Raw genomic sequence first — 13,538 nt, forward strand, 5'->3', positions numbered from 1 at the left:
TATAAAAGACACCTGTCCACAACCTCAAACAGTCACACTCCAAACTCCACTATGGCCAAGACCAAAGAGCATTCACCCAACTTATTGTGGGAAGCTTGAGGAAGGCTACCTGAAACGTTTGACCCAAGTTAAACAATTTCAAGGCAATGCTACCAAATACTAATTGAGTGTATGTAAACTTCTGACCCACTGGGAATGTGATGAAAGAATTAAAAGCTGAAATAAATAATTCTCTCAACTATTATTCTGCCATTTCCCAGTCTTAAATAAAAGTGGTGATCCTAACTGACCTAAGACAGGGAGTTTTTACTAGGATTAAATGTCAGGAATTTAAATGTATTTGGCTAAGGTGTATGTAAACTTCCGACTTCAACTGTAAATACGGCCTACTGCTAATTTAGAAATGTTATTCTCTGGGGCCGTTAAATAGATTTTTGTTCGGTAGCTGTGTTCATTTGTTTCAGTCTCCACAAAGAAACTGTGGGTTGAGTTTATGACTGCAGAGGGAAGTAGTCAACTTAAAGTGAGTTGTTCACAGAGAATTTATTTTAGCCAGTCAAACATTCAGGCACTGTGTTTTGTCAAATATCTGACGGGATGTCCATATCAACCTGTCATCGTATACGGAATAACAAATATCTGACGGGATGTCCATATCAACCTGTCATCGTATACGGAATAACACACGTATTGCGTGCCAACAACTTCTATATCTTATTAACATATCTCAGGAGATGTTCACCTTCTGGAGGTCTTTCTGGGATATATTCAGTTCACATGCAAATTGACGCCTTAAAGGGGCAGTTTTGTAAAATAAGCTTTTTCTTACATCGAAATGATTCTCGACACTACTCCAAACTCTAAAACCACTCACATGCAATTAATTCCAACTTGTACTTCAAAGATAACACCCCAGTCAATAAACATTCTCCGTTTTTGCCACAAATATGACTTCATACTTGAAATCACTTTGTTAATTCATATTTCTCAATTATCTCCAAAGCGGTGGTGGAGAGGCTGCCTGCTCAGACAGTCGGAGGCAGCAGTGGACCCAGCCGTCCAGGAGGAGGCAGCAGTGGACCCAGCCGTGGACCCAGCCGTCCAGGAGGAGGCAGCAGTGGACCCAGCCGTGGACCCAGCCGTCCAGGAGGAGGCAGCAGATGGACCCAGCCGTCCAGGAGGAGGCAGCAGTGGACCCAAGCCGTCCAGGAGGAGGCACAGTGGACCCAGCCGTTCCAGGAGGAGGCAGCAGTGGACCCAGCCGTCCAGGAGGAGGCAGCAGTGGACCCAGCCGTCCAGGAGGAGGCAGCAGTGGACCCAGCCGTCCAGGAGGAGGCAGCAGTGGACCCAGCCGTCCAGGAGGAGGCAGCAGTGTGCCTGCAGGCATCGTGGAGGGGCTACAGGCAGTGCAGGCAGTTCCTGCAGTGGCGGGACTCTGCCCTGATAATACAGAGGCGCTGGAGAAACTGCTGCCAGCACAGGGCTCTGGCGGCCATTACGGTGCAGACAGCCTGGCGCGTCTACAGAGCGAGAGCCCACTACCGTAGGAGACGTGGTGCAGTTATGCTGCTACAGGCAGCATGCAGGGGCTACATGGCACGCCTGAGGTAACTAGGAGTGATAAACATTTCTATTTCATGATATACACCGAGTGTAAAAAACATTAAGAACACCTTCCTAATATTGAGTTGCACCCCCTCCACCTTTTGTCCCTCAGAACAGCCTCAATTCATCAGGTCATGGACTCTACAAGGTGTTGAAAGTGTTCCACAGGGATGCTGGCCCATGTTGACTCCAATGTTTCCCACAGTTGTGTCAAGTTGGCTGGATGTCCTTTGGGTGGGGGACCATTCTTGATACACACAGGAAACTGTTGAGCGTGAAAAACCCAGCAGTGTTGCAGTTCTTGACACAAACCGGTGCGCCTGGTACCTACTACCACACCCCGTTCAAAGACACTTAAATCTTTTGTCTTGCCCATTCACCCTCTGAATGGCCCACATACACAATCCATGTCTCAATTGTCTCGAGGCTTAAAAATCCTTCTTTAACCTGTCTCCTCCCCTTCATCTACACTTGAAGTGGGTTTAACAAGTGACATCAATAAGGGATCATAGCTTTCACCTGGATTCACCTGGTCAGTCTATGTCCTGGAAAGAGCAGGTGTCCTTAATGTTTTGTATACTCAGTGTCCATAAAGATGAACAATATGGATTTATATTCTAAATATGATCAAACATAGTGTAACGGGTTTGACATAAGGTTATTGTTTGTTAGGGGTACCAGGGAGGTCGTGCTTACCAGAGAAAATATTGATTTCTCTTTTTTTGTTTGTGAGGGAATGAGTCCCATGTGGTCTGTCAAATCTACACCAATACAAAGGACTCATGTAAAAGTCAGGATGGAAATATACTTTTGCAGAAACCCTTAAAACATTGGAAATAACTTCAAAACAACTGTATTCTTTTGCGTTGGTTATAAAAAAATATATATATATATTTTTTTATACATTTAAAAAAAAAAGATCTCCCACATAATAACATCACAGCTCAATGATCTCTGGTTCCTCCAGAAAGTCCCGTACCTCAGGCCTAAAAAGAGTCCTGCCTGGTAAAGGAGTTCATGTGAACTCAAGTGACCTCAGTCACGCCATCTTTGCCTCTTCACAAAGTGTAGCTTAAACCGGTCTCAATCATACAATCATACAATCAGAATCTCAACGTCTTCTACCACACAACAATAACAGGTTACCACAACTCCCAGTCGTCTTCACCAACCACTGAACACAACCCAACACGGTGTAAATCCCACTAAAACAAAGTCAGTCAGTCAATCCAATCCGCCAATAGATCTCCTGCAGAGAAAGGCCAGTTCCTGCAGTGGCGGTACTCTGCCCTGATAATACAGAGGTGGTGAAGAAACTGCAGCCAGCACAGGGCTCTGGCGGCCATTACGGTGCAGAACAACAAAGACCAACTGAGATGTTTAGTCCCAAAGGAAGAAGTGAGAGGATCTGATCCGGGTTAATCTGGAGACACAACTACAAAGAACACTTTATAAATACAACAAAACATACGGAGTAAAGAAGAATACTTCCTCATTCACCCCACTGTCACCCCCTTTGCTCAACTGACGCTATCTATTTAATGGGGGAGTTAAAGGGCAGGCGCCTCGTGTGCAGGAGAAGCACTGAGGCGGTTCAGACAAATTCAGGGCCGTCACAACAGCTCTAAAAACACCTGATTCATGTAGTTATAATTGGTTAAAGAAAAACACATGAAGTGTGTTTTAGTTCTGGGCTGGAACAAAAGCTTGCATACCCTATTGTTCCCCGGTTTAAATGATTAGCCTTTCCATACACTGATGAAGAACACATTGGAAGAAGAGTAGGAATGGAAGGTAGATTTGCTTTAAGCTGTGTCTGCTTACAGTTTGACTCCCTGTTTCCTATAGGTTCACAGAACTAAAAGAGCAGGAAAAGCAGTTGCTCAATGGACAAAGTAGCCCCACCACAGAAGAAGAGAAGGCAGATAGGACCACGGGCCTGGATACGGACATCTCGGAGGACCATGTCGTCGAGATCACCCATGATCATGGCATCCAAGATGTTTCCACGGTCTGGCCTACTGAAGACTCTAAGGAGTCTAGGTGGAAGTGTTTGGTGGAAGAGGAAGAGGATAGAGAGAGCGAGAGAAGACCGTGTATAGAGGAGTCCAGCAGACAGAGTATAGAGCCCAGCAGCCACAAGACACGGGCCAAGAGACAGAATCGGCGTATGAGGGAGCTGGAGCAGACCCAGTTCAGCCTGGAGCTACTGAAGGTGCGGACCCACAGAACGGGAGGGACTCTGCCAGAAGAGGAGACCCATGTACCCCCGTGTCCGGACAGCATCTCCTGTCCCCTGGACGACCACCAACACCATCGGCCCTACTCCCCCCACCTTGGCTCCCCTGATAGCCACGGGAGCATTGAGCTGCTCGACACCTCCGTAGACGTCGAGGTGGAGGCGGGAGGGCCTGGTTACCCCGGTTGCCATGTTAACCAGTCAGTGCCGCTCCGGACTTCTTCCCAAGAGGATTCGGTCAGACCAGGGCCTCCCATTCACACCCCCACAGAGTCCCAGTCCCAGGAGCACCCGGAGGTGGTAAAACAGAATGATCTGAGCCCCAGGACGGAGGAGCTACCGCCCATGCTACTGCCCCCTATCAAGGAGGTGGTGACGGAGGCTACACGAGCCACCTTCTACATCCCCCCTGAGGACCAAAGCAGTGAGCCCAAGCCTAAGCAACAGAGCCCCAACAAGCGTGTGAAGGAGAGGAGAGAGTCCGCCTCTCGGCGGCCCGTGGTGGTTGTCATCAGTATGCAGAAGGAGACCCTGCTGGACGAAGGGGAACTGCGGGCGGCGAAAGCCCAGGAGAGTGCACTCCAGATGGGTGTAACCGCTGCCACATTCTCCCCTACAGCCATCGCTGGCCTGGAAGTATCAGAGAAGGCCCAGCCGTCCAGGACTGTTACCAAACCTCCGAGAGACTTAGCTGGGGTCGACATGTCTAGCTTGGTGCCCTCCTCCAACTCCAGCCATGGCCTTTGTCCTTCCGAGGTAGATATCCAGATAGTTCTGGAGCCCAAGGCCCCCGCTGGTGAAGTCCCTCCCAGCCAGCAGGAGAGGAAGGCGGACAGGCCAGCGCAGGACAACTGGGTCTCCACCGACAGGATCCTGGAGAGCAGGGAAGCAGCCTTGGCATCACAGAAGAAGACTCAGACCGTCATTGTCAATATGACTGAGAAGTCCCCCACCAACATCACGTTCTCCCCCCGACGCAAGCTCCCCTTCTCCAAGTGAGTGTTGTGTTGCTGTAACGTTGCTTTGATGTTGCTGCTCATTCAAAGCTTTATTGTTCATTTGTTCTCTCAACACAATAGCTTTATTTTTCTTTCACTGTGTACAAATTAACACTTTCATTTCAATAAATGACCACTAAGTTGTTTTTTTTCTTCTAAATGGTCATAAAAATATTTCATATTTCTGTTATTTTTTTATTGTAACAATAAAATTGTAACAACAACAACATTGTACAACAACATTGTAAAAACACAGGAAAAAATATATTTGAATATGTAACTACATTTGAAAGTGTACAAAGAGATGTAACGTCTTGTGACTGTATTGTAGGTCTGATAAGGACCTGGTGAACCAGGAGTGGTCGTTGGCCTCTGTCTCTAGAGCCACCGTTGGACAGACGACCAGAGAGGTGGGGTAACACAATACACTACCCAAAGGAAACGCACACACACACACACACACACACACACACACACACACACACACACACACATTGTGCATGTAAGTGTGTGCTTGTATAAGTTAAATGTGTTATTAATTTGTGTCATTCAAACAGTCAGTGTGTCTCTAAGTGATATCTACTTACACTGTACAGAGCCTTCAGAAAGTATTCAGACCCCTTGACTTTTTCCACATTTTGTTACGTTACAGCCTTATTCTTAACTTGATTAAATCGTTTTTTTCCCCCTCATCAATCTACACACAATACCCCATAATGACAAAGCAACAAAGTTTTCGGAAAATTTGCTAATTTATTAAAAATATAAACCGGAAATATCACATTTATATAAGTGTTCAGACCCTTTGCTCAGTACTTTGTTGAAGCACCTTTGGCAGCGATTACAGCCTTGAGTCTTCTTGGGTATGACGCTACAAGCTTGGCACACCTGTATTTGGGGAGTTTCTCCCATTCTTCTCTGTAGATCTTCTCAAGCTCTGTCAGGTTGGATGGGGAGTGTCGCTGCAGAGCTATTTTCAGGTCTCTCCAGATATGTTCGATCGGGTACAAGTCTGGGCTCTGGCTGGGCCACTCAAGGACATTCAAAGACTCGTCCCAAAGCCACTCCTGCATTGTCTTGGCTGTGTGCTTAGGGTCATTGTCCTGTTGGAAGGTGAACCTTCGCCCCAGTCTGAGGTCCTGAGCGCTCTCTGGAGCAGGTTTTCATCAAGGATCTCTCTGTACTTTGCTCCGTTCATCCACCCCTCAATCCTGACTAGTCTCCCAGTCCCTGCCGCTGAAGAACATCCCCATAGCATGATTCTGGCACCACCATGCTTCACCGTAGGGATGGTGCCATGTTTCCTCCAGACGTGACGCTTGGCATTCATGCCAATGAGTTCAATCTTGGTTTCATCAGACCAGAGAATCATGTTTCTAATGGTCTGAGAGTCCTTTAGGTGTCTTTTGGAAAACTTCAAGCGGGCTGTTGTGCCTTTTACTGAGGAGTGGCTTCCGTTTGGCCACTCTACCATAAAGGCCTGATTGGTGGAATGCTGCAGAGATGGTTGTCATTCTGGAAGGTTCTCCCATCTTCACAGAGGAACTCTAGATCACTGTCAGAGAGACCATCAGGTTCTTGGTCACCTCCCTGACCAAGGCCCTTCTCCCACAATTGTTCAGTTTGGCCGGACGGCCAGCTCTAGGAAGAGTCTTGGTGGTTCCAAACTTCATCAATTTAAGAATGATGGAGGCCACTGTGTTCTTGGTGACCCTCAATGCTGCAGAAATGTTTAAGTACCCTTCCCCAGATCTGTGCCTCAAAACAATCCTATCTCGGAGCTCTACAGACAATTCCTTCGACCTCATGGCTTGGTTTTTGCTCTGACATACACTGCCAACTGTGGGACCTTATATAGACAGGTGTGTGCCTTTCCAAATCATGTCCAATCAATAGAATTGGCCACAGGTGGACTCCAATCAAGTTGTAGAAACATCTCAAGGATGATCAATTGAAACAGGATGCCCCTTGAGCTCAATTTCGAGTCTCATAGCAAAGGGTCTGAATACTTATGGAAATTTCTCAACCTGTTTTGTCATGGAGGTACTGTGTGTAGATCGCTGAGGATTTTTTTAAATACATTTTAGAATAAGGCTGTAACGTAACATAATGTGGAAAAAGTCAAGGGGTCTGAATACTTTCCAAACACTGTATATAAAAAAGTATGTGGACACCCTTTCAAATTAGTTAATTAGGCTATTTCAGCCACATCTGTTGCTGACCGGTGTATAAAGTCAAGCACACTGCCATGCAAACTCCATAGACAAACATTGGCAGTAGAAGGGACCGTACTGAAGAGCTCAGTGACTTTCAACGTGGCACATCATAGGATGCCACCTTTCCAACAAGTCAGTTCGTCAAATTTCTGCCCTGCTAGAACTTCTCCGGTCAACTGTAAGTGCTTTTATTCTGAAGTGGTAACGTCTAGGAGCAACAACGTCTCAGCCGAGAAGTGGTAGGCCACACAAGCTAACAGAAAGGGACCGCCGAGTGCTGAAGCGCGTAGCACGTAAGAATCGTCTGTCCTCAGTTGAAACAGTCACTACCGAGTTCCAAACTGCCTCTGGATCAACGACAGGACATAACTGTTCGTTGGGAGCTCCAGCCGCACACAAGCCTAAGATCACCATGCGCAATGCCAAGCGTCGGCTGGAGTGGTATAAAGCTCGCCGCCATTGGACTCTGGAGCAGTGGAAACACGTTCTCTGGATTGATGAATCACGCTACCTTTCCCAATGTATAGTGTCAACTGTAAAGTTTGGTGGATGAGGAATTATGGTCTGGGGCTGTTTTTCATGGTTGGGGCATGGTTGGGGCTAGGCCCGTGAGTTTCAGTGAAGACCAAGCTTAATGCTACATCATACAATTACATTCTAGACGATTATGTGCTTCCAACTTTGTGGCAACAGTTTGGGGAAGGCCCTTTCCTGTTTCAGCATGACATTGCCCCTATGCACAAAGCGAGGTCCATACAGAAATGGTTTGTCGAGATCGGTGTGGAAGAACTTGACTGGCCTGCACAGAGCCTTGACCTCAACCCCATCAAACACCTTTGGGATGAATTGGAATGCCGACTGCGAGCCGGGCCTAATCACCAAACATCAGTGCCCAACCTCACTAATGCTCTTGTGGCTGAATGGAAGCAAGTCCCCGCAGCAATGTTCCAACATTTAGTGGAAAGCCTTCCCAGAAGAGTGGAGGCTGTTATAGCAGCAAAGGGAGGACCCACTCCATATTAAAGCCCATGATTTTGGAATGAGATGTTGGACGAGCAGGTGTCCACATACTTTTAGTCATGTAGTGCAACACACACACACATTGTCCCAGTCACACATACATCATTCCACTCCACCCAGACTCACACACAGACATACACACAAACACACACCATCCCTATCTCCCAACACGTACCCAGACCCCTGACGTGTTTTGGTGTGTGTGTGTGGTTGTGCAGGTGTGCCGGCCCGACCCCAAAAAGAAAGCCCGTATGTCTCGGACCCGCTCCGACTTCCTGACCCGCTGTAACTCTGAGGGGGCGGGTCAGTCGGACGATGACGAGACATTCTACACCCCCGTCCTGTCCTGTACGCTGCCCCTCCTCTCCCAACCCTCCGAGGGGGATGCCCAGCCTGTCTGTCACACTGTCTCCGAAATGGTAAACGTACCATATAGGGTCCAAGCTACCCCCCTATTGTCCCCTGCCTCCTTCGGAACCCCCCCAGACTATTTATTCTCTCTCTGGGGGGCCAGGCTTACTAGCCGGGAGGGGAATCTTTCAGCACAACTAACCCCACTGAACTTAACTAACATCCTCCAACTCGGTTTAGTATTTAACTACTAGATAAAAACTGGTTTCTGTCCTTCCACCTCTTTGCTGATGCTGAATATCACAACACTGCAGGAATAGTTCCTCTTCTAGGAATAGATTGTCTCAAAATACTTTACAGCAACTGAAAGTGGTAATCTGTGTTTCCCTCTGGAGAGAATAATCACCCATCGTACACACAGTACCCCTAACCAAAAAGGCTGCTTTTAGTTTATGTTACGCCCTTTATGTGGAACGACTTCCAGAGCTCTCTGAAATGAGATGTTCTGGTCCCCCTTTGGTCAGTTCAGAGTCATAATCTCTATGTTGATAAATGTGTCTGTTTTTTCTTCATGTGTTTTGTTATATTGTATGTGTTTGATGAATTTCTGCAGGTCTGTAAAATAGAACCTAGCATCAGTATGACTTCCTGTCAAAATACAGGTTCAATTAAAAAAATATATATATATCGGGAAGAGGAGAAATGCCACGTCACTCTCCTCTAAACCTGATCTCAGAACTGTTTGGGCTGTCTTGCTAACTCTAATGGTCATCACAAACAGATCTGGGATCAGGCTAGTGCAACTAGTCATAGCCAGGAGAGCAGTCAGTAATGCATGCCGGAACCTTTAACCCAGTACCATTGACTGAATATGGATGAATATGTATGAACTTTCCAATTTGTAAGTCGCTCTGGATAAGAGCGTCTGCTAAATGACTTAAATGTAAATGTAAATGACACACCATTCTATTTCCCCTTCCACGTCTTTCTGAGCATGAGCTCTCTCTCACCCACTCACATCTCTTCTAGTTTAGTCGTTTTCTCAGAAAATATGTTCCTACTGTCTATGTCTGTACGTCTACTGTATGTCTCAATATGTAAATATGTCCGTTTGTTTGTAGACTGTTAGTTGTTGTTCTGTGCAGATGGAATGAGCGATGTGATAGGAACATGCACGCATGGATGTATTTCTGTGTTCTGACATTTAAAGTCTGATATTGCACTGCCCACTTGGCAAATGTATATTCTGTCTCAAATGGGTCTCCTCTCTCACCATCTTTTCCCGTTTCAGGATATGACTCATAAAACAATGGAAAAATAGCCCGAGCCTTTGATGCCAACTCGTTGAACATTGAAAATGTTGCGCTGTCATCTGTTGGCTAATAAAAGACTTCCCTTCCATTCTCTCAGGCTACTCACAAGGAAGTGCAGAAGAGCATCCATAAGACCATGTCTTCAGGGGACCTGGGAAAGGTAGCAGCGCTTAGGAAGACATCCAGTCAGGACGGAAGGTAGCTTCTCCGTCCCTCCCTCCCTCCCTCCCTCTATATCCCATACGGGGCGGCAGGTAGCCTAGTGGTTAGAGTGTAAAGGTGGCAGGTAGCCTAGTGTTTAGAGCGTTGGACTAGTAACCGTGAGGTTGCTCGATCGAATCCCCGAGCTGACAAGGTAAAAATTTGTCGTTCTGCCCCTGAACAAGGCAGTTAACCCACTGTTCCCCGATAGGCCGTCATTGTAAATAATAATTTGTTCTTAATTGACTTTCCTAGTTGAATAAAGGTTAAATGAAAAAATATATGAGCCAGACACAATCATTCTGCAGACGCACAAAGAAGTATTGGGTACCTTTTTTTTAAATATATATATATTTTTTTTTAGATCGGGCCAGACAGATTCTCCAGAACTGTTCTGGCTTGTCTCTGTATATTATTGTCCTTTCCACCACTGTTACAGCAACTAGTGTGACAAGGGTACGAGTCTGTTAACACAGGTGTCTTCTAAGCTGTGTGACTGTGTGTTGCAGCAGAGTACGAGGGAAGATACGGTTCTGGGGCAAGACCAAGCATGCAGAGAAGAAGCTGTCTAGAGACAAGCAGCAGTCCACACAGAGAGACGGCACTGACAAGATAGGTAAGACACTTTGTCTGGCTTTATCCGGAAGGGAAGAAGGACAATAAGGTTCTGTTGTATTTCATAACACTGGACATGTGATATTAGGTTACACTGCGGATTTATCATCTCAACAATAAGACGAAAAACAAATTATGAACTTGGGTTGAATGTTGATTGGTTGACAGCTATGGTATATCAGACCGTATACCACAGATGTGACAACATGTATTTTTACTGCTCTAATTACGTTGGTAACCAGTTTATAATAGCAATAAGGCACCTTGGGGGTTTGTGATATATGGCCAATATACCACGGCTAAGGGCTGTATTCAGGCACTCCGCAATGCGTCGTGCTTAAGAACAGCCTTTAGCCGTGGTATATTGGTCATATACCACACCCCCTTGGGCCTTATTGCTTAAATAGAAAACTCAAACAATTGTCTTCACAACATCCCTACTATATCTTTATGACCGTGGCGGGTCCAGACGGAACAACGTCTCCCCCCACAGTCCCAACCTGATGGGGACCAGGGGACGGGAGACCAAGGAGAACAAAGAGCCCTCTCCCAAAGTGAGGCGGAGGCGCAGCGTCAAGATCAGCCAGCGTGGTCCTAGAGCCCGCCCAGTGGGGAACGACGCGCTGCACATCCTCACCAGCACCCACGACTACAGGAGCATGAACGACTTCCTTATGAAGGAGGTAGGTACAGGCAGGCAGAGGGAAGCAGAGGCAGACAGGCAGACTGGCAGAGGGAAACAGACAGACAGACAGACAGGCAGGCGAGGGGAAACAGAGACAGCAGGCAAGGGAAAACAGAGCCAGACAGGCAGGCAGACAGAGGGAAACAGAGACAGGCAGGCAGAGGGAAAACAGAGGACAGGCAGGCAGAGGGAACAAGACAGGCAGGCAGAGGGAACAGAGACAGGCAGCGAGGGAAACAGAGACAGGCAGGCAGAGGGGAAACAGAGACAGGCAGGCAGATGGAAACAGAGACAGGCAGGCAAAGGGAAACAGAGACAGGCAGACAGAGGGAAACAGAGACAGGCAGACAGAGGGAAACAGAAGACAGGGCAGGCAGAGGGAAACAGAGGCAGGCAGGCAGAGGAAACAGACAGACAGACAGACAGACTGGCAGGAGGGAAACAGACAGACAGGCAGGCAGGCAGGCAGAGGGAAACAGACAGACAGACAGGCAGGCAGAGGGAAACAGAGGCAGACAGGCAGTAGAGGGAAACAGAGGGAGACAGGAGGTAGAAACAGGACAGGAGAAACAGACAGACAGACAGACAGATGCCCAAGAGGGAAACAGACAGACAGGCAGGCAGGCAGGCAGAGGGAAACAGACAGACAGACAGGCAGGCAGAGGGAAACAGAGGCAGACAGGCAGGTAGACAGAGGGAAACAGAGACAGACAGGCAGAGAGACGCAGAGGCAGACAGGCAGACAGACAGAGGGAAATAGAGACAATCAGACTTGCAGAAAGGCAGAGTGAAACAGAGAAGGCAGGCAGACAGGCAGACAGACAGACAGACAGACAGACAGACAGACAGACAGACAGACAGACAGACAGACAGAGGGAAAAAGAGAAGACAGACAGGCAGGCAGGCAGACAGGTGTACATATTCTTACAACACTTGTTGGTTTCCTAATGAATATGGAACACACACAGACGTTTACACACACATTCACTCACATACATTTATTCTGAAATGCAGTGGTATGAATCACTGGGGGAGGCTGCCTTAATCAACATCCACATATTACTACACCAGTGGTCACCAACACAGCACTACTGTATTGTACTACACCAGTGGTGACCAATCAAGATCACTTTCTGATTCAAAATGGAGGCTGAGATCTACCGGTCAGAATTATTTTGAAACATGACTTAAATATGTGAGCCTGTGCAACATGGACCTATTAAAAACAGTTCTGTAATATTATAATAATAATATATAGTTTTGTATTACTTGTAAGGCACAGCTGAGTGAGCATACAGTGAAATAATTAGCTTTATTTTATTGGGCTGATGGTGCCTGCATCAGAGGGTCTGTCTCTCGCCGTCGGACAGTCCCTCTCCCCCCCCCTCCTCCGACACTGAGGGGGGACACCGTCTTCCAGCTGATGGTGAAACTCGATTCACACCACGTTATTTCTGCCTCATGCACAAATTCATGTTGTTACTTCTATGACCAGAGAAAGTGAAATATTCCTTTATATATATATAAAAAAAAAAAATAAAAAAAAAAACCTCTTATAATAACAAAGCCTATCAACACAATTTGATATTTTTTAATTGAAGCTGCAGTGCCGGTTTCAGTGTGAGTGGAGAAGAGCATTTCATGGCTTTCAAAGTGTTGAACACAAAGTGTTAAACATGAACTCAGTCATAAAAACAGCAGCTCTTTGCTGTGTTCGCTGACAGTCTCTCTCTAGTCGTGGTTTTAGACCTTTTGAAATCTCACTGTATCGAGGAAGCTGCAGACACGGTGATCTGAGCAATCTTATTGGACAGTGGTAGGCCTGTTGGTGCACTTGATTTGCTCTTCGGGCACTCCGAGTAGGCGGAGTTTGTACCATCAGACACATGAAATGGTTCACAATGGGAACACTTCACCTACCCGGCGCACAGGACTGCTGAAACAAGTGCACCTACTGCCATCAGCGCGACACAGAAAAAAGTAGGAATGCGAAGCTTTATCGTTGTTGTTGTTTTATAGGAATGTTTGGCGATCGACTAGCGATGCCTTAGAGATCGACCAGTCGATCGCCATCGACCGTTTGGTGACCACTGTACTACACCGTATAACACAATAGTCACAACATATTTACACAGCAGCCACATACTGTTAGTCATGAAGACTATTGGTTTGATGAGGGGAACCTGTATTTATTATGACCATATTATTATAGATCAGTGATCTGGACTCTGATATTATTATAGATCAGTGATCTGGACTCTGATATTATTTTAGATCAGTGATCTGGACTCTGAT

General features: G+C 46.7%; 1 protein-coding gene across 1 annotated transcript in view; it reads left to right on the top strand.

Annotated features, from left to right (window-relative positions):
- The window catches only part of LOC139028576 (unconventional myosin-IXAa-like), a 123,303-nt gene that overhangs the window by 70,070 nt on the left and 39,695 nt on the right, over positions 1–13,538 (top strand). Inside the window, exons 18-25 of the mRNA XM_070446353.1 lie at positions 1,004–1,607; positions 3,454–4,839; positions 5,174–5,252; positions 8,297–8,497; positions 9,840–9,940; positions 10,453–10,559; positions 10,727–10,766; positions 11,028–11,245. Of these exons, the coding sequence (XP_070302454.1) occupies positions 1,004–1,607; positions 3,454–4,839; positions 5,174–5,252; positions 8,297–8,497; positions 9,840–9,940; positions 10,453–10,559; positions 10,727–10,766; positions 11,028–11,245 (2,736 nt within the window). The remainder of the gene's footprint in view (positions 1–1,003; positions 1,608–3,453; positions 4,840–5,173; positions 5,253–8,296; positions 8,498–9,839; positions 9,941–10,452; positions 10,560–10,726; positions 10,767–11,027; positions 11,246–13,538) is intronic.

Source organism: Salvelinus sp. IW2-2015, linkage group LG13 (genome assembly GCF_002910315.2).
Source record: "Salvelinus sp. IW2-2015 linkage group LG13, ASM291031v2, whole genome shotgun sequence".
NCBI classification, from domain to species: Eukaryota; Metazoa; Chordata; class Actinopteri; order Salmoniformes; family Salmonidae; genus Salvelinus; species Salvelinus sp. IW2-2015.